Raw genomic sequence first — 22,054 nt, 5'->3', positions numbered from 1 at the left:
CAGGGCCGAAAAAAAAAAATCCTGGAAGTATAGGGACTTCCTTGTCTGAGTATTTCAGTAGTACATATTTACCAAAACAGTTAACAAAAAAACACTAATCTCATTAGAATCACATGCCTGCTAGTGTATATATAATTCAATCTAAATATACAGCCTATGTCCAAACAGGATTGGTTCATGCTACTGATCTTGTAATTAGTTGAAGTGTGAACTTGTAAATTGCATAAGGGGAAGATATAGCTGACTGTTCATACTTGTGTCTTGCAGAGCTGCTTCCTTGAGTCATCTCCTGAAATCCTGAAGATGTACAAGTTAAAGGTAGCGACGGGGACTGACCTGGCTGCTGGCACCTGCAATAATGTCTCTATTGTCCTTGTGGGGGAGCATGGAGAAAGTGAAGTACACCAATTGCCCCATCAATGGTGCAACTTCATATCTGGAGCTGTGAGTATCACTACATAGTAATAGCCAGTGTTGGGGTTTTACCCAAAAAATTTAACTAATTACTAGTTTATGTAAATTGTAACGTGATTACTTTACTAGTTACTGCATTTGAAAAGTAACTTCACTAATTACTTTTGTAACGGACCGTTTCAGCAGACAAGGGGTTAAAATCCGTTTAGGCGATATGCCCCTTTCTGAGAGACAGGCACAGCTACTTGCAGGACACCAAACTCCCGAACTGGATACAAAATAGCACTCCAACCTGGAACCTCACGAATAGCTGCTAGCAGACGAACAGGAAAAGCATACATCCGCTTACACTCCTAGCAATCAGTCTCCAACAGCATACAGCGAATCCCCCCAAGAACGAGACAAGGCTCCGTGTGAGGTTCAAGCAGTGGTCTGACTTAGAACTGTTTATTAAATCCACACAAACACATTATATACACGATCAGGTAATGAGTCTCATTGCATTAGCATATGCAGATAGATTTGTAAACAGGCACAAAATAACACTAAACTAATTATCTAGCCACCTGGCCAGAACAATGCAAGGTCATTAGCATGTAAGAATGGAACAGGAATACTTAGCACACCCGACAATAGGTGAATGAAAAGCCACCTCAGGCCAAAAGCAACATTTTCATAACTTCTAAAATATGCATCACATTCAAATAAAACTTACATTTTCAGAATCGGCATACTTCAAATGCAAACATAACCAAAAATCATAGAAATCCCTCCAGGGGTTAAAAAGTTAGATGGAAGTCCTTTTCTGACCGACCGCAGGCACGTTTTAATGCCCAAATACAGTCTTAAAGGGGTAAAAGCCCCTAGGTCCATAGTCATATTGCAGGAGGCAAGCAACCAGGCTTCTCCAACGCCCAGTGGCGAGATTGGTCTCGTCACAACTTTACTCTCCTCTTTCTAATTGACCGTGTAGAAGTTGCATGACACTCTTTCTGCATAGAGTTTATTGTATAAACACAGGCTTTGGGAAACCTGAGAACAAAACCTGAAAAAAACAGAATAAAACATAAAGAGCAACAAAGTCTTAAACTTCATCCCGCTCTATTCTTCGAAATAACGATTGTATCGCACGGCTTGGGTAACGCAGGGAAGCACATTCCTATAGCCTAGTAAAGTAGTGTAGTTACCAATATTAGTATTGTAACTAGTTACGTTACTACTTTACCAAAAAAGTAATGTAGTTACTGTAATCCGTTACTTTGTAACTCGTTACCCCCAACACTGGTAATAGCATAGTAATGGCATTGCAACAGCCATAGAAGCCAACCCAGCTGCTATAGGTCTGGGGGTGGGAGAGGGACCCATTAGGGAGGCTGGTATTGGAAATTAAACAAGAAAAAGAAAAACGTTGTGAATGTGTAGATGCAAATCCAGTATTGTATCAAGAAGTGGAGAGGTTTCTGCTATCACTGACCCTGTAAACCAAGTGACATTTCCAATCAATAGGAACAGACTGGAGGAAATTTTTTTTTTTTAGGACTCCAGTCATAATTGTTAGTCAGATTCCCCTTTGAAGATGGTGCAGTAAGGAGAATTTGTTTAGCTAACAGTGTTTCATCAGATAAAATCTAATGAGGCAGCTGAGGTTTGTAGTTCTGCAACAATCCCCCACCCCCCTCCCCACAGTTTTAAGAAGATTACTATTCCTGCACACTAACTCTATAACCTTCCTACAATTACCGAATATAAAATATTGCTGTGGTCATTATTACTACTATATCTTGTCTTTTTTACGAATAGACCACCTCTTCCAAAACTTTCTTGCTATGGTAAAGGTGGAAGGATTACGAATTTACATTTAAGCCTTGAGATCTGAGATGCTTAACAATTCTGGGAGCTACTGTGGGCAGAGAAGTTAGCTAAAAAATAAAGCAGAGGTGTGGGCAAAAACTTTATTGGATCATTAGCTAGGTACCAATAAGGTATCTCTAATGTGTGCTTGCCAGTAGCTGCTTTTTTTCTTTGAAAATGTTACTTACACACAGGGGCTGACTGGCAACTTTTGGCCCAGGGTGCAAACCAGAGGCCCATGGTGCAGTGACTTGTCCCTCCTCCCACTCTCCCTCTTCCTGGCTGCCTCCTGACCCCCATTCCAGGCCGAAGCTCCGCTGTTACTGACCAAATATAGGTTCCTGACCTGGCTACTGGGGGGGGGGGGGGGGTGGTTGGGGGGAGCCGGGACAACTTGGTCAGGGGTCTCCAGTGGGGGCATAGAACCGGCCTTTGCTCAGTTTACACTATCCATGCTGCGGGGGAGGCCTGAGCTCTGTCCTTGTCTTCATCCCACACTCAGTAGGTCAGCGGTGGGGACATATTACTTCTCAAAGGGAATCCTTTAGGCATGTCTGTGGCAGAAGAGGTGCAGCCTTTTTATAGGGCATCAGAACGGCCTGGGGGGCAGTTGCCCCTCTGGCCCAGTCCTAACCTGCTTACACGCAGCCTCTGAGGTTCTGGTGGTAACACTAACAGTTTTGACTATAGAACAGTGATCAGAGTGGGTCACTCGCTGTGTAGCTCCATTATTCAGAAACTTTTTTTCCCCAGTCATCCTCCAGGATGGCCACATGATAGGCTCCACCTCCTACAGGAAACACAAGCACACACAAGTTTAAAACAAGCCACCCTAGGCTGCGTCCTGCAAACAGCACTGGAGGGGATCCTTCAGTTTATTTTGCTTAACTCCAGCGATTTATCCATGGCAGGCGTCCCTGGATATCTCCCTCACCCCCTGTGGAAAGCTGAGGCAATCAGTCACAGGGCTGGAGGGGAGGAGAGGAACTCCCCAGTTTTTTAATGGACTTCAGGTCAAGACAGGTAGGCCAGGCCACAGGGTGTTTTGACAATATAGAGAAGGGGGGTTCTGTGTTTTATTTTTTTTTTTTTTTTTTTCTCCCACCCTTGCTTTAGGTGAAGTTTGGGAAGTGCCTGGAATGACTTACTGCCAGACCAGCGGTGCTGTCCCTCTGCGGTATCCCGCCACGTTCCTCCAGCCTTGGGTAGGCTCGCACGGGAGAAAGGGGTTTTGGCATCCTCACTTTCCTCCTGCTCACGCCATGGTGGTTTTTTTTTTTTTTTCCTGGCACATCTTCTTTAGTGACTGCCGGGAGCAGAAGTGACAATCAAAATGGCGCCACTACAGAAAGCGGGCAGGTGGCCATTTTGGTTGTGGGCAAGCAGCGTGATCAGGTTGGTTGCCCTCCTTTGGACATGGGCGGCCTTTTTTTTTTTTTTTAAAGCGCTAAATTCAAATGACAGAACCGCAGTGTTTGGCAACACACTAAAGCATCATCCCTCCCCTCCAGGTGGTCCAATGGCGGAGGACCAAGGCCATTTACTGGAAGCTGCAGAGCCAGGTCCCAGCGCTCACTCAGTGAGGGGAGGAAGCAGGAGGGGCTCTCCAAGTTGGTCTGCACTCCTGTTTTTTTTTTTTTTTTGTGTCTTGTGGTTGACGTATATATATTCTTAGGAGGGGAGAGGTGGTATTCTCGGCAGGTGGGTCCCCTATGCTGACTTTTTTTTTTTTTCTCTCCCCCCTCCCCTCTCTTGGGAGGGTGGTTTCTCAGAGCCCGATGGGCCCTCACGACTTCCGGCCGAGAGCATGAACCGATGGTGGCCGCCTGCTCCCCGGTGGGGAGGGGAGAACGAGAACAAATCAATGAGATGAACGGCGAAGACCGCCCATCTACCTCATCTCTAGGTAAACCTCTAAACCAAAGGGGAAATCCAGAAAACCTTCACACTAGCCACAGCCAAGCCCTTCAGATTAGACTTGGAAGAGGAAGGTGAACTACTATAGCAAGATAGCTCAGACTCCGACTGCGATTCAGGCTTGGTTGAATCTCAGATTCCCAAACCTCTTTTCCCAGCAGAGAAAGCGGAAGAACTTTTAAAAGCGATCTATATTACAGATCCAAGAATCGCAGTCTATGGATTCCATCAGGGATTAACTGTATAGAGGGCTGAAGAAGAGAAGCGCAAATCATTTTCAATCAGTCTACCAAGGGCTTTGCAGACAAGGATGGAAGACCCCCGAAAACAAATTTTTCCCAAAAGCTTTAAAAAGGAGGTTCCCATTCGATGAACAAAATGCTGGAAATTGGACACATTCTTGACTAAGGTGTCAAAAAAATAAATTGCATCTCTCGTTCGACATGAGCCGACTAAACCCCTTTGACAACAAAATGGACGTCACCCTACGTCGGGCATATGAGGCAGGGGGTTTTCAGCCCAACATAGCTAACAGTCGCAGTCATTAACCTGGTGTTTTGGCTGGAACAACTTGGGGGACACCTGGGAAAATTTCCGGGGACAGGGAAATCTCTGGATTCCCTCCTCATAGAAAAAGGGAGTGGCTTGCATGGCCAATGCTTCGGCTGAGGCAGTAAGATTCTCTGCTTGCACCACAGGCCTGGTTAACGCAGCTAGAAGGCCTGGTGACTCAAGACCTGGTAGGGGGACTACGCCTCCAAGAACAAAATGTGCAACGTTCCTTTTCAAGGGCAACTTACTGGTTGGCTCTGAACTCGAAAAGGTGTTCGAGAGGTCAACGGACAAAACAAAAGGGTTTTCCCTTAGGAAAAGGTTTTCGTCAGCATAAGCATTGAACTTGACTAGAAACAAAGCCTCAGACACAGCATAGATGGGTCTTCAATAGGAACAAGGGCAAGCCTAATGTCTTGTTCCCAAACTCAACATCTTCCAGCAAACCACAATAACGATGCCCAACAAGTGGCTAAGTGGTTAGCACGTCTTCTTTGCAGCTGGCATTGAGGGTTCGGATCCCCTACCTACATCTTTCTCTGTGGTTCTACTTGCATAAATTCAGAAGTTGTCTGGCTTCCTTGTTTAAACCAGCAGGGCTGGGAGGGGGGGCAGGTTGCTTAATTTCCTCCCGCAATGGAGAAACGTTCTGCTCGAGCCACTTTATTTTATAGATTTTAGCTCAAAATAGAATTTGTAGCGAAGCCTTCAATCAGGTTCAGGTCTACGAAGGTGCCAACCGGTTCAAGACAAAATGCCCATGAATACGGCAACCAGGGAATTACTAAGGGAAGAAGTGATAGCGGAAGTACATCCAACTCTTCTCTCTCTGGGACACTACTCCCAGGTATCCCAGAGGGCAAAACCCTCTGGCAGATCCCACCTTATCTTGAACCTGGGAGGAAAAGAAGAAAAACCTAATCTCTATGTTACAGGAAGTTCAAAATGGAGACCATTTTCTCGGTCCAAACTTAACTTCCAGCAGCTTTTCTGTTGACTCTCGACCTGAAGGACGCATACCTCCACATCCCAATTCATCCCAGCCACCAAAGGTTCCTGTGATTTTTTTTTTTTTGCCGTTCCGGAGGGGACAAAAAACTTGCAGAACTCTATCCCAGAAGGCTACATCCCTGGGTTACATCAACACGATGGGGGGAAAAAAAAATCATTCTCCCAGAGGAAAAAGTAGCGAAATTAAGCAACCTAGCAAACCAGCTAAAATTAGCAGAACAAGGGACAAGGAAAGCCATTATGTCTCTTGGGACTCATGTCTGCTTCAATTCCGGCAGTACAGTATAGCCAGCTTCTCTTGAGGGCCCCACAGTGCCACCTGTTGAATGACTGGGACAAAAGCTTGGAAACCATTCTGATTCCCAGAGCAGTCGGGAAAACCCTGTCTTGGTGGACACACGCTGAGGAGAGGTAAACTATAGCTGCCGCAGACTCAAGTCCGAGTCACCATGGATGCAAGTGCATCTGAATGTGTGGGGGGGGGGGGGGGGGCGCACATTGGACAACAGGTCAGGCAAAGTACCTAGGATCCAGAGATAACAGAAGCATCCTACAACTTGAGGGAATTGACTGCGGTACTGAAGGCCCTCTTAGCCTTCCAGGAAACATTAGGGGGAAAGCCTTCCAGGAAACAGTAGGGGGAAAGCATGTGCAGATTCTGTCAGACAATGTCGCAACAGTGACATACATCAACAGACAAGGGGGTACTAGGACAAGAACCCTTATGAGGACAGCGCATGGGTTTCTCTTTGGGGCAGAAGCACACCTACGATCTCTGGCGGTACACATAAAGTGGACCCGACAGAACGGGAACTATACCAGAATTTTTTCTATGCTCATCGTAAGGTAGGGATTTCGGAGGTCGATCTCTTTGCCTCTGTGACAGATTTTTCTCTCTAAAGACACTCACTGAGGATAGCTTCCCATGGTCGTTCAGTCTGAGGTATGCATTTCCTCCGATACAGCTGCTCCCCAGAAAGATTCAGGCGGGAAAGGCAATAGTGATCCTTGTGGCACCCTTCTGGCTGACAAGAGCCTGGTTCTCGGCTCTGAGGAAAAGGGCAGAGGAAGACCCCTGGACTCTACCGATCCAGGACAGCCTTCTCCTGCAGTCCGGAGCCCACCATCCTCAGCTTCAGACCTTAATAATGACAGCATGGATCTGGAACGGTGTCTTGCAGAGAAAAGGCCTCTCTGCAAGAGTCATAGAAACACTTCTAAAAAGCAGAAAACCTATTACAAGGGAAGTTTACAGGAAGATTTGTAATAAATACTCCGCAAACATGCGACTGAAAAACCGAGATTTGCAAAACGTGGGCAGGAGCTGGCTTGACAGTAAGCACTCTTAAAGTACATACCGCAGCACCTTCAGGATTTTCGGACACTCAGCTTAGTGAAAACTCTCTGGGTAAACTATTTTTCAAAGCGATCTCAAGGAAACGTCTGGCCAAGAGCATGAAGGTAGCCCCTTGGGACCTTTCCCTAGTGCTCAGAGCATTAACTCAAGCCCCTTTTGAACCAATTGCAGAATCTTCATTAAAAAACCTGAAATTATAACAGCCTTCCTAATCACGATTACGTCTGCTTGACAGGTTAGCGAACTTCAGGCCCTCTCCAAAAAAACAAAACATTTTTCACTGTCTTGCCAGACAAAATGGTACACGGGACAGACCTGCTGTTCCTTCCCAAAAGCTTCATCAGCCTTTCATTGGGCACAAGAGGTTGTTTGCCATCTTTCTGCCAAAATCCTGCCAACCAAGGGAGGAAATGTTCGAAACCTTGGACGTCAGATGTCCAAATTACAGCCTCAAGTCTTTTGAGTATGATGCTACAAGCTTGGCACACCTATTTTTGTGCAGTTTTCCCCCATTCTTTGCAAGACCTCTCAAGCTCCATCAGGTTGGATGGGGAGTGTTGGTACATTTTCAGACCTCAACAGATGTTCAATCAGGATTAAGTCTGGGCTCTGGTTGGGCCATTTAAGGACATTCAGTGTTTTTGTCTTATAACCACTCCTGTTGGAAGATGACCCCCCCCCCCCCGGTCTGAGGTCCAGAGCGCTCTGGAGCAGGTTTTCATCAAGGAAGTCTCTACATTGAGCATTACTGCCACCACCATGCTTCACTGTAGGGGTAGTATTTGGCAGGTAATAAGCAGTGCCTGGTTTTCTCCAGACATGACACTTGCCATTCAGGTCAAAGAGTTCAATCTTTGTTTAATCAGACCAGAGAATTTTCTCATGGTCTGAGATTCCTTCAGTACTTCAAAGGGGCAATCGTATGCCTTTTTACTGAGGAGTTGCTTCTGTCTGGCCACTGTACCATACAGGCCTGATTGGTGGAGTGCTGCAGAGATGGTTCTTCTGGAAGGTTCTCCTCTGTCCAGAGAATCGCTGGAGTTCTGTCACACCATCCGGTTCTTGATCACCTCCCTTCTCCCTTGATATTGCTCAGATTTGCCTGCTCTAGGAGTCCTGGTGGTTCCAAACTTTTAATTTACGGATGATGGAGGCCACTGTCCTCATTGGGACCCTCAATGCTGCATATACAGTTGTATTCAAAATTATTCAAACCCCCCCCCCCAATGCTGTAAAGGGTTTTAGGGAATTTAGTGTACATTTGTAATTGTATTCAGAATGAAATCCTACAATGACTTCTTAAATAACCATATGCAACTAAAATGACATCAACTGGTTTTGTAATACAGTAGTAAATGTTTATTTTGTGAATTCTTCATTGACACAATTATTCAACCCCTTAAAGACTACCACTCTGAAGAACAGAGGTTCATTGAAGTGTTTTCAATCCGGTATTGAAAACACCTGTGGATGTCAGGGAGCAGCAATAAAGCCTAATGAGCACCAATTAGGCAGCTTCAAAATGACTGTGATACTCAGCTCCTTCTAGACATTTGATGGTGTGGTTACAAACATGGTGAAGTCAAGAGAATGGTCCAGGAAGACAAGAGAAGAGGTGATTACTCTTCACATGGGCAATGGCTATAAGAAGATTGCAAAGATGTTAAACATACCAAGAGACACCATAGGAAGCATTCGCAAATTCAAGGCAAAGGGCACTTGAAATGCTACCTGGTCGTGGCAGAAAGAAGATGCTGACTTCGACTGCTGTGCGCTACCTGAAGCGTAGAGTGGAGAAAAGTCCCCGTGTGACTGCTTAGGAACTGAGATTTGTCAGATGTGGGTACTGAAGTTTCTGCTCAGACAATATGGCGCACACTGCGTAATGAAGGCCTCCATGCCAGAACTCCCAGGTGCACCCCCTTGCTGTCTCCAAAGAATAAGAGTCGACTGCAGTATGCCAAGTCATGTGGACAAACCACAGAAGTTTTGGGATAGTGTTCTGTGGACTGAAGAAACAAAATTAGAACTGTTTGGGCCCATGGATCAACGCTATGTTTGGAGGAGGAGGAACAAGGCCTATGAAGAAAAGAACGCCTTGCCTACTGTGAAGCATGGCGGGGGGTCAATCATGCTTTGGGGCTGTTTTGCTTCTGCAGGTACAGGGAAGCTTCAGCGTGTGCAAGTTACCATGAATTCTCTTCAGTACCAGGAGATGGTGGATGACAATGTGATGCAGTCCGTCACAAACCTGAGGCTTGGGAGACGGACCTTTCAACAGGACAATGATCTCAAGCATACCTCCAAGTCCACTAGAGTATGGTTGCAGATTAAAGGCTGGAACATTTTGGAGTGGCCATCAGTCACCAGATTTAAAATCCGATTGAGAACTTCTGGTGGGACTTGAATAAAGCAGTTGCAGTGCACAAGCAAGCAGTTGCCGTGCACAAGCCTAGGAATGTGACTGAACTGGAGGCTTTTGCCCATGATGAATGGGCGAAGATACCCATAGATCGCTGCAAGACACTTGTGTCAAGCTATGCTTCATGTTTAAAAGCTGTTATAACTGTAAAAGGATGTTGTACTAAGTACTTTGAATGTCACTTGGGGGTTGAATAAAACTGATAATGTGAGCACAGAAAAGAAATTTGTGGTTTTCATTATAAATGTTATGTTGTATTAGTCTGACCTACACGTGCCTCTTTGATTTAATTGTAAGCAGGATGACTGAATGATCAAAATCAATGTCAAACTGGCCAAAACGAATAATTTTGATTAGAACTGTATTTTTCTGTGCCTTGATCCAATCCTGTTTCGGAGGTCCACAGACAATTCCATGGACTTCATGGCTTGATTTGTGCTCTGACATGCACTGTTAACTGTGGGAGAGCTGTGGTCCTTTTTAAAATCATGCCCAACAAACTAAATTTATCAGAAGGAATCCAATCAAGTTGTGTAAACAGGATGCACCTGAGCTCGATTTGGGTGTCATGGCAAAGGCTGTGAAGACTTGTGTACACGTAAAAAAAAAAAAAAAAACACATTTCATTTTCTTTACATTTAATTTTCAATTTGCAAAGATTTCAAGCAAACTTGTAAAATGTCGAATAAGTGAAGCGTTGTGAATACTTTCTGAATGCATTGTATATACTGCCCTCATTCATAGGTGTGTGCCAGGTGTGCCCAGGCACACCCTAATCGCCCTGTGCAGCACAGATTCCCCCTACTGCCCTGGCTCCCCTCCCCCTTACCCCCACAGCTCTTCCAGCTTCCCTCCTCTCCTCTCCAGCTGGCTGTTGCTGTGGGGATGTTTTAGGAAGAGTGGGGAAAGGGGCCAGTAAATATATAATTTGTCGGCCCCCTCCCTTTCTGAATGAACATCGGGAGTGATCGGTAGTGTGTGTTTGAGCTTTGGTGTGTACACCCTAATGCATTAGGCTGCGCACACCTATGCCCTCATTTAATCGGTGTTTACTATTTCCAGAATCTTAGTACTCTTTAGTACCATCTTGTGTCTGTTGTATTGCACCGTGACTATCCAGTATTACAGAAAACACAACTCCTTGCTTTTCCACCACATAAATCAATTCACTCTTAAAAGCCTGACTTTGGAGAATATGGGAATATTGTTCCTCGGTCGTGGAAAGTTATTCTCAAAACATATAAAAAAATGTGAAAGGGAAATAGAAGTCCATACAAGTACATTTCAGCTAGAATTAAAAAAATATAAAGGCTACCAATGAAACCTAAAAACATTTGAGAAATAGTGGGAAGACCTATTAAAACTTCACCAATTAAGGTTTTTTTTTGTGGCTTTCGCTAAATGTTTGTTACACTGAATAATCATTTATAGTGATTTTTAACAAGATTAACTGTTATTTAAATGAGCACAGTATTTATGCATATGTTGAAGTGCAGCACTTTAGTTGCATTTTCACAGTACAAAACTTTTTTGAAAGTCTATTTCTACCCACATGCTCTTTGAATTATTCATGACCTGTTCTTATATTTCTGGTGTGTGCAGACCTCTTAAGATTCCACGTTTTGGTTTTTCCAGGTGACCGAGTTTAATATCACTGCAAGCCAAGACCTTGGAGAGCTCCTGCTGGTTAGGCTGTCCATGGATCGCTACCGAAATTTCCCTCTGGATGCCTGGTACTGCAATTATGTCACTGTTACCTGCCCCAAAGACAACCTCTACCAATTCCCATTGTATCAGTGGATATTAAAATCTGTGGAGATCCCAGAAGGGAAGGGTGAGAGATGATTTTATTATTAAATAAGAATTCTTTTTAACCATCTCTATGTAGTTCATTTTCCGAGCAGATGTGAAATATTACCAAACATCATTATGAGTTGTAGTTCTACAAAACTCCAAAAAAGCTCCCTGCAAAAGATAAATTAGTCTTACCTCATTAACAGCCCATAGCAGCTTGTTCACAGCAATATGTGCACTTTTAAAACATTCATACTTTATTTCTCTTTAATGTTTTATTGAATATTCAATATGGGAAAACAAATTAACAATATTGTACAGACAATGTGATAAATGAACATGGCTATCATGCGACAAAACAATGTACGTAGCATTGAAGGAACATGTATAGGTTGACCTTGATGGGGATAAGCATTAGTAAATGTTATGATCAATTTTTCCTGCCTTCCCCACCCCGTCAACTGAAACATTCTTTAATTTTAAAATATGTTTAAACCATAAAGGAAATACCAAAGAGATTATGTTGGGAAAGACAAACCTAAAGTAAGAGCGAAGGGGGGGGGGGGGGAATGGTGAAAATGGCGTGAGTGTATGATAGTGTAGATTAGTGAAAATCAGGTTAGATTAGGGTAATGTAAATTATATTGCATTACATTACCAGCACGCTTGGAGTAGGCCTACATGTGACCTATAACAGTCCAGCTCGGGGGTCCCCTTCCAGATGCGCAATCCACGGGCTTCAAACCTTTTCAAAAAGCCTCACTGTAATTCAATATTGCAGAAAGGCATTCGTTGACCACTATCGAAGATAATTTAGCATTAAGTAATTCAAAGGGTATAACAGCCGACTTCCATGACCTCGCAATCACTATATTTTTGCTGCCACAAATATGAATCGGATTATCCTCTTGTCATGTCTCAGGGCCCCTTCCACCACATCTCCCAGCAGCGCCTGTTTTGGGGATTTTTGTAGGTTTACCTGGGTCAAAGAATAAACAAAATTGTACACCCTAATCAAGTACGGTCTCATTTTGGGGCATTGCCACCAAATGTGAAATGCCGTTCCCCCTCTGGCCACAGCCATGGAAGCAGAGCGGAGAAGCCCTCAAGACATGAGGCCAGTCTGGCTGGGACCATGTACCACAGTAAAAGAACCTTAGTTTGCCTTGGTGATAGAGGTATTGATTAGGGCCCTGGAGGCGTTATGCGCTAATTTTTGCCATATACTTCACTTTTTTTTTTTTTTTCTTTGCATTCAAACTTTTGCACATGCATTTCACTTTCAATTAAGGGAGGGTGCAAATTTGGCTGGATGTGACTTTGGGAAATGGGGGGGGGGGGGGGGGGAAGAAAATGGAAGGTAGCGAGCTTTACCTATTATCTTGTAATCTGGACTCCTGCATTATGTACATTATCCACTCTTGACCCCTGCACTTGGGCATTATGAACTTTTAACCTAGAGCAGTCTATGCACAGGTTTTATTTATCTATACCCATTTAAGCCCCTCACAGTGCCGTTTTGCCTCCCCCACCCATTGGTGTGGTGTACTGTGCTTCTATTGGCTTTGTCCTCTTTTACCATCCTCCATTGTTCAACAATGGACAGCTTTTCTACAGTAATATTTGGAGATTCTTTTGTGCAAAAGAGGAAAAAGTAGAAAAAGCAGAGCCTGGCTTTGAGGATTTTGGAAACTAGGCTATATGAGAAGAGTGGAGACTTGGAGGTTTGTTGGAGGGAAGGGCGGTGTTAATAACTGTACTAAAATATTTTTTTTTAATAGTATATTTATTGTTCTACCCATGACATAGTACTGTAGTTTAACACAACAACCAGTTATAATAAGTCCTCTTTATGTTAATAACTGCACCAGACTGGGAATATCTAATGCCAAGCTGCTATGGGGTTCAGTGAAATGTAGGCTTTTGAGTATCTGATTCAGTCATGGTCCCTCTGGACCTACTTCTGTGCCTCTTCGCAGGCTAATGCTTCCTCTCGTAGACATAGGAATTTGGCTAATACTTATAAACATGCATAGGTGCGTGTACACATGCGCATTGACGTGTCAATGTCAGATGTTGGTGCCAAAGGTGCCATTTAAATTAGTGCTGCTTGGTCTTCAGCCTACCATGTGAACTGTCATTCTGTATCATTCCAGTTGCTGACCCAGCTAGTCTGACATTTCTCTCCAAACTCCGTGTGCATCGACCCCCCCCCCCCCAGCTTGTCCATAACCACTGCTTCTGCCTGCTTAATTTGCTTTAGTTTTACTGACTGGCTCCTGACCTGGCTTGTACCCTGACCACGCTCTTGCCAGCTCCTGTGTACCTGATCTGTCCTGCCAGTGCATGACCCAGCCTGCCTGACTCTGCTAATCCTCCTGTGGTTTCCAGTACTTGCCTTACATCCTGCTGTCCCTGCTGTTCTACAGTCCGCTACCGGTGTATACCTGCCCGCTGTCGTTAGTACCAGCCTGCTTGTCTGCCACCCACCGGTCTACCAACCTGCCTGCTTCACTGAAGACTGATTCTCCTGCCTGGCATGGATACCCGCTCTGCTACTTACAAGACTTGCAGGCACTAGTGCCACTCTGCTCTCCTGCGCCTCCTGTCCACACTACCAGGGGCCCGAGTCAGGTGTTAGAGAGGCCTTCCTCATCATTTCAGGCTCTGCTGCTACCAGGTACTGATGCTGCGGAGCCCAAACTTTACTCAATAGCACTATAGACCTCAGTGTTCATTGGGATTGGCTGTTTGGTACACAAAGGTGTCAAACGCAATTTCATCGCTGGCCGAATCAGCATTATGGTTGCCCTCAAAGGGCCTGTTGTATCTAGAAGACTAAAAATATTTACCCAAGCCTGGTTTTCTTAAATAGGTGCTCAGCCCCACCTTCACCGCTGAACCACATTGAACTGTGGGTGTGGCTAATTTGCAGTAACAGTTGGAAGTTCTTAAAGGGGCAAAAAATAGTAAATTTAGGGGTGCTCTATGCAGAGTGCAGTTTCAGCGGTGCGTTGTGTGCTGCATACAAAGTGCAGGTTTAGGGGTTAGTTATAACTAGTGTGCAGGGTTAAGCTTTTTCACAGGCTGTCACATCTCCCTTCCACTCCTCCTCAGCCCTGAACTCTGCACCACTCTCACCCATTTGTCACCTGCACAAATCTCTCTCCACTTCCCACCCCCCCCCCCGCTTCCTCCCTTCCTGGCACAAGTACCTCCCGGCAGTGTAGGCGACTACGCCTCTCACTTGCAAGGGAGATCATTGGTCAGCACCTGTAGGAAAAGAAATAGCCGCACATCCAGGGATTCCAATAGGTTTCAAATACCTTTATTTCCAAAAAGTTGCAAGTGATGACACCAAAGACACCATGAAGTCTCGTAGACGCGTTTCACACACATCTTGTGCTTATTTCTTACGTAATGATTAAGCACAAGATGTGTGAAACGCGTCTACGAGACTTCATGTTGGTGTCTTTGGTGTCATCACTTGCAACTTTTTGGAAATAAAGGTATTTGAAACCTATTGGAATCCCTGGATGTGCGGCTATTTCTTTTCCTACAAGTGTTCCCACGGAGGCGGCCAGCACTCTATTGGATATCCTATCTCCTGGCAATCACCACACACTATACACCTGGAGCAGTGTCTTTCCTTTCTTCAGTACATTGGTCAGCACCTGTGCACCAGGATCACAGTTCAGCTTACCATGTGAGGCCCCATTCCACACTGCACCTGCATCTCCCTTGTCCCTGCCGTGAGTGCAGACAGATCTGTGAGCTGCTGCAAGCAAAGTTGTCCTTGTAAACACAGAAGGCTTCTATGTTTTCAAGTGGAAGGCTTCTATGTTTTCAAGTGGAGGGCAAGAGCTGGAGGTGGTGGAACGGACTTCTGCCACGTTCCAGGTGAAAAAGCCCTGGATGCAAGGGCCACATGGAATGGCCTGGAGGACCAGCTTTCGCCAGTAGGCCTTTTATTTGACACTTGCTCTCAGGTTTATGTGCTAAAATATTGTGGTAGCAAATATGTGAATTTATAACCTGTTCTGTTTCAGGTGTTGTGATAACTAAGAATATTCACCCTGTTCTGCAGCAACAAAGAAAATTGGAATTGGAGATTAAAAGAGAAACCCACAAGTGAGTGATCAGCACATACATTCTACCTCTGTATGGTGAGAGGGGGCTGTCCAATATAGGATTCATTTTTACTCATCTTGCTTATGATAAAGCGGTCTTCTACGTTATCCTTGTTGATTGTGTACAGGTTTGATCAATGGCTTAATGCACTCTGAACACAGGAGGTTGGCTGCTTAGCACGGGTGCCAATGCAAAGCATTCTCTGAGCAAGGTGGAGAGCATGACATCACTGCCATGCCTCTCCACCTCATCCAATCAGACAATGCTTTGCATTCAAGTAGAAATTACAAAACCTTTTCTGAATCGCAAGCATGCTGAGCAGCCCAACCTCCTGTGTTCACAAGACATCAGGCCAGCCATTTAGCAAGAGACTTGGAAGCAATTGGAGATCACTGGAGTGGTGGTGTCTAATTCAGTGATTTCCAGCTTCCAGGGCCATTGGCCAGGCATGGTATATACAAGCTGGACCAATGTAACTATGTAAAAATATACCATACCTAGAATTCTTTCATTTTTAACCCTTTGCTATCCATTTTATCCAAGTTATTGCTGATTTTAGTCTGGAGAAATTGTACAAGAATACAGTGAATCTGATATGAAGAATTTGATAAACGGATACCAAACCATAGATCAGTGAATGACATATAGCTTGTTAAAGCACCCTGTATCATAAGCAATTGTCCTTATTCATTTTTTTTTTTAAAAAACCTTGCTAACCTTTGACACTTTCTGAATATATTGACCACTTCCATACCGTGCGATTTCTGGCACTCCGCTCCTACATGTAAATATCAGGTTTTTTGCTAGAAAATTACTTGGAACCCCCAAACATATATATAGATTTTTTTTTTTTTTTTTTTTTTTAAGCAGAGACCCTAGGGAATAAAATGGCGGTCATTGCAACTTTTTATGTCACATTTTTCAAACTTTTTTTTTTTAAACTGTTTTATGAATTAAAAAAAAAAAAAGCAAAACCCTAAAATTAGCCCAATTTTTTTGTTTGTGAAAGATGTTACACCGATTTTAATACCTAACATGTCACACTTGAAAATTGCGCACACTCATGGAATGATGCTGAACTTTGGTACCTAAAAATCTCTATAGGCAACACTTTAACATTTTTTACAGGTTACCAGTTTAGAGTTGCAGTGGAGGTCTTGAGCTAGGTTTGTTGCTCTCGCTCTAACATTCATGGCGATACCTCACATGTATGGATTAAAAGTCGGTTACATATGTGGCCGCGACTAACTCATGCGTTCGCTTCCGCGTGCAAGCACGTGGAGACACTTAAAATGAAAAAGGGAAAGTTAAAAAAAAGACAAATTCAATTTTTTTTTGGATCACTTTTATTCCTATTGCAAGCAATTTAAACATCCCTTGTAATAACAATAGTCCTCTTTATGGGGCGATCTGAGGTCAAGAAGACCTCAGATCTCTCCTACAGGCTAGAAAGCCTGAAACAGCCACTATTATTATGGCGAAGGGAATCGCCACCTGAAAAATATGATGGCATCATTCAGATATCCCCACTTAAAGCCCAGGACATCATATGATGTCCAGCAGTAAGGAAGTGTTCAAGATATGCATGATGTTAAAATTTGTTTTGTTTCGTATTCATTATAAAAAATTTTTGAAAATTCAGGTTTTTCATTTTGTATAGTTTTGTATATTTTGCAAGATTGGCTATTGGCATTTTACATTTTTTTTTTTTTTTTTTTTTTTGCGGGAGATTACTTATGCACTTTATTCCTGCTAGACCATTCCTGTTAGACCAATCTACAAAGAAAAATGGAATGAGCTGATTTTTTTTTTTTTTATAGTAAAAAAATGTTAATGCAAAATGAAAATGAAATGGATCTGAATTCACTAATGTAACAAAATTATTGGATTCATTATGTTTTTAGAGATGGATTCACCACCACCTCGTATCCAAACACAATAAGTAGGAATCATCATTTTATTTCACTTTTATACCTTGGTGTATTTATTGCAATATGTTTCGATTTCATTTGTAGTGCATTTTTTTATGAAAAATGTTAATGCAACAGAACCAAAACTGTTCCGAACAATGTCATGTGTTATTTCGGATGCTTCAAATATCCGAATGAAACACATTTATTTTGGGTTTGTTGAAATTCTATTGGGATTTATACACTTATATTAGTGTTGAGGCAATAGCTTGATACAAATGTCTAAAATTTCCATAAAATGTGCAAAAAGAAATAAGAGCCATCTACCAACTATGCTATGCAAACTGTTCAAAAATATTCAAAGCATATGAAACATATGTGCAAAAAGCCAATGCAGAAAAAAGGGAAACCTATTCCACTTTTTCCACCATTTTTGAATTAGTGATGCATGCTCCACTTTAATACTGTGCTCCCAACACCTAGTATAGAAGGGGCCACTCACCAGAAGGCTTTGGGCCAACAGGACCCTCCCAGCTTGTATACGGATTCCTATAATTGGGGTTTGTAGAATACTTTCACTTATTGTTTCCAGTAATAACCACAGGTTTAAATCAGAATAAAAAACAATAACTCGGTAATCGGGCAATATGTTGATTAAAAATGGTATTTAAAATAAAAGCCGATACTCATGTTTTTATGTGCTCTAAAACGGCACCCACTATGCAGAGTCTGTTTTTAAATGCATTCCTTGCCGCTGCTTGTCTGAGCCAGCGTACGTTGCACCGGAGCCAAATGTGGCATCAAAGACCCGGAACTACTGCCACTAGTAAAACCTCGATGCATTTTACCAGTAGGCATCAGGAAGTCGAGTGGCGGCCATTTTCTTGAAGTCCTTTATACTTTCTAATGATAGCCAATTGGTCAACCAATCTGCCTTGGTGTCATCCCTTATGCAAACTAGTTGGCAATTAATCTAATCATTTTGGATTGCTTTTTCACTTCCCCATTTGAACTCCAGCATCTCTATAAAGGATGTGTTATTTCGCGAAGGATAATAAGTTTTAGTAAAATGCACGACCTAACATTTATTATGTCTCAACGTTGAATTCACGTGGCCCATTGCAATATTTAACCTCGCATGTGGATCAGCGATTTTGTTTAAAAACTATACATTATGCAAATTAACATAATAAATTACTTATTGAACATTCTTTAAAATTGCAATATAATTAGCCTATGCCATATTGAAAACTCTAGTTACCTAAATTCATGTAACCATAAGGAAAATACTGTTTAGAATTTTTTTGTCAATTATGACTTTAAATATAAAGTATAAGTGGAAAATGTTTAGGTCTATATTCAGGTTCTCAGCCCAGATATTCAATATTGTCTTTAGTTCCTACTACTGATACAACTTATGTGCCTCCCCTCCAATTAAATGGATATAAAAACAATCTTGAATTTTTCATGGTGTACCTTGGAATCCTTATTCAGTGCAAGTGAGTGTATGTATGTGTATACACACTAAAACATAAAAAATATTCAAATCGGTCTATATTTAGGCCCATAGGACTAAGAATTCAGCCTATGGATCCATTGGGTCTCATTTTTGTAAACTCGTTTCGCATATCACCATCTCGCCAATCATATCGGGCCTTATCAATCCCATGTAATTTTAATTTGGTGGAGGTCCCTATTGTGTGTCGAAAGTGGTTTGACACACTTTGGTGTCCATAGCCCTTTTTAATGTCCTACACATGTTCGTATATGTCTAGTTGTCTTACCCACATCTTAAACCAAGTGGACAAATTGGCAAATAAGTGACCTATTTTATGGTGCATGTAATGAGTTTAATTTTGAATGATTCCGTTCCATCAGATGAGGACCTACCTGTCTTTTCTTATCCGCTGGTTTACATCCCTTTAACCTGCCACAGCTAAAAAAAAAAATGAGAGAGAGAGAGTTCCCCCTCTCTACAGTGCCCGGCAAGGGAGAGGGCAGCGATGACCGCACATCAAGCGGTGAATTCAGCGGAGCCGCTTGGCGGCCTTGCTGTATGCAGACGTGAACCGGAAGACGCGGGGCGTCACTTCAGGCGGCTGTGACGTCATTGCTGTGCGCCGGAGGTCACGGTTCCGGCCTCCTGGCGCAGAGAGGAAGGGGAGGGCCGGAGCTGGTGTAAAAGGAGACAGCAGGGGCTGCAAGATGCCGACAGCAGAGCGTGATCCTACACAACGATGGAGGCTCCACACACCAAAGGGGAGAAACACCGGCTCATCACAGGTAGGCTGGCACTTGCCAGTATCCTTTTCCTGTGGATTTTAAGCAGCATAGTGGGTTGGTTGGAGAGGGTGAAGCACTGAAGAGTCCTTAAGGACTTTTCAGTGAAGCAGGGAGGCACAAAAGTTTTTTTATTTAAAAAAATGTTTTTTTGTTTGGTGTATCATGTTAGTAAATTTTTGCCTATGTACCCCTTTCTTAGAAGGAGCCCTCTAAAGTTACTTCTAAGACTGAAAAGAAAAAGTGCCCCTCCTGCGCCACCAGGCTTTCCTCCAATTACTCAAAAACCCTATGCCCAGCATGCATCTCGGCTGTTTTAAAGGCCGAGGAGGAGTCACCTTTTTCAAAATTTCTTTCCTCATTTAAGGATGAAGTACAGTCTACTTTTTCATCCTTCTGGAAGCTAATTGCGGAGGTGCAGATACCCACCACTACTCCGCCAGACCCATCCCCTCCACCTATCCCCTTGGCTTCAGGTTCAGGGGAACAAACGGGAAGCAGGGAAGACCCCTCTAGGGTTACGGACCCAGACTCCTCAGTCAGGTTCTAGTCAGGAAGAGGGACAGGGAGAAGCCGTTAGATCTACCAGATACAGGCTCTCCATAGAGGAAGTGGATGACCTACTTGGGGCCACTTATGATACTCTGGAAATAAAGGAAGAGGAGGCCCCCTTGTCTAGACACAATAAGATGTACCAGGGGCTTAACAAAAAGAGGGCTAGGGTATTCCCAGTACATCAAATCATGTCAGATTTGGTACTGAAAGAATGGTCAGAACCAGAAAAGAGACCATTCTTTTCAGGTTCCTTTAAAGAGAAGATTTCCCTTTGACGAGGACTCTGAATCAGTGTGGAACCAGTCACCAAAGCTAGATGCCCCACTGGCTAAAGTTTCCAAGCATTCGGACTTAGCCTTTGAAGATATGGGACACCTAGGGGATCCCATGGATAAGAGAAGCGATGTCATCTTGAAACGCTCATGGGACACTGCTATAGCCAATTTAAGACCAGCATTAGCCACCACTTGCGTAGCAAGAAATTTTGAATTCTGGCTAAAGCAGCTGCAGGAACACCTGATGGCAGGTACCTCTAGGGAAGAACTGCTAAAATCATTTCCTATGCTATTTAAGACAGTAGGTTTTATCTCCAATGCTTCAGCAGAAGCAGTAAAAACTGTCAGCCAGATCAGCGGCACATTGTCTCAGCCAGAAGAGCACTATGGCTCAAGATATGGCCTGGAGACACTGCCTCAAAGCTACGGTTATGCAGCGTCCCTTTTTTGGGAAAATTCCTTTTTGGTCCACAATTGGACGAAGCCCTGGAATGGACGGCAGATAGAAAGAATACCTTCCCATTCAAGAAGAGACCCTTTCAGAGAGACTTTTCGTCCCTATAGGGGACAAACCAGGGAGGACCGAGGTCAACCGGATAGGGGAAGACTGAAAAAGCACTGGACAGGCCAAAAAGGGAAACCAAGGGCAAATGTGCTCTTTAACCCTCCTGGCCAAAATCCCAAAAAGTGACGCTGGATGCCAGGTGGGAGGGAGGTTGGAGAGATTCCTCCCCCAATGGCAGAAGCTAACCTCCAACGAATTCGTCAGGGGAGTCATCGAGAAGGGTTACGCCTTGGAATTCAGCAAGAAACCCCCCTCAAGAATGACTATTACCAAGCTACCCAGAGACCCAGCGAAGGCACAGGCCCTGCCACTACTTATAGGGGAAATGGTAGACCAGAAGGTCCAAATTCCTGTGCCAAAGCAAGAGGGAAAGGGTTTCTACTCGCGTGTATTCCTAGTGCAGAAACCCTCAGGAAAATTCCGATTAATAATGAACCTAAAGCCTCTAAACACCGCCATAAGGTACAAGAAGTTCCGCATGGAGTCAATTTACTCTGTAAGGAATTTGCTCAAAGGATTGTTTTATAGCAACTATGGATCTAAAAGATTCCTATCTCCACATCCCCATAAGGGAGGGATCCCAAAAACATCCACGCATAGCAATAGAAATTGGGTAAAAGATCCACCATTTCCAAAGAGCTCTTCCGTTCGGACTCTCTTCGTCCCCAAGGATTTTTTCAAAAATCCTAGCAGAGGCTCTGGCTCCCCTAAGACTCGGGGCCATAACCATAATACCTTATCTAGATGACCTACTGTTCATGGCTCCTACCAAGAAGAAACTGATCAAGGATCTAGTGGTGGCTCAAGAATGGCTTACCCATCTAGGTTGGATAGTCAATATCAAGAAGTCAAGCCTCATACCCTCATAGGACATAGTGTTCCTGGGATATATCATCCGCTCCAGAGAACAAGTGATGATACTGCCAGAAGAGAAGATCAAGCACACAGACCAAAGGACAGCAGAAATGCAGACCAACCTTCCAAAATCGATAAGAGAAATTATGTCGGTCCTAGGACTCA

The 22,054-nt window shown here is 43.6% G+C and overlaps 1 protein-coding gene across 1 annotated transcript in view; it reads left to right on the top strand.

The window, feature by feature from the left end:
• The first annotated feature begins 295 nt into the window (after positions 1-295).
• Positions 296-22,054, top strand: part of LOC309545290 (polyunsaturated fatty acid lipoxygenase ALOX8-like) — a 134,192-nt gene continuing 112,433 nt past the window's right edge. The window contains exons 1-3 of the mRNA XM_082244432.1: positions 296-444; positions 11,160-11,358; positions 15,368-15,449. Coding sequence (XP_082100558.1) covers positions 304-444; positions 11,160-11,358; positions 15,368-15,449 — 422 coding nt within the window. The 5' untranslated portion in view covers positions 296-303. The remainder of the gene's footprint in view (positions 445-11,159; positions 11,359-15,367; positions 15,450-22,054) is intronic.

Source organism: Pelophylax lessonae, assembly GCF_965119305.1.
Source record: "Pelophylax lessonae genome assembly, chromosome: 2".
NCBI lineage: Eukaryota > Metazoa > Chordata > Amphibia > Anura > Ranidae > Pelophylax > Pelophylax lessonae.
The sequence above is the reverse complement of the archived record's forward strand: the minus strand, read 5'-3'. Positions and strand labels throughout refer to the sequence as shown.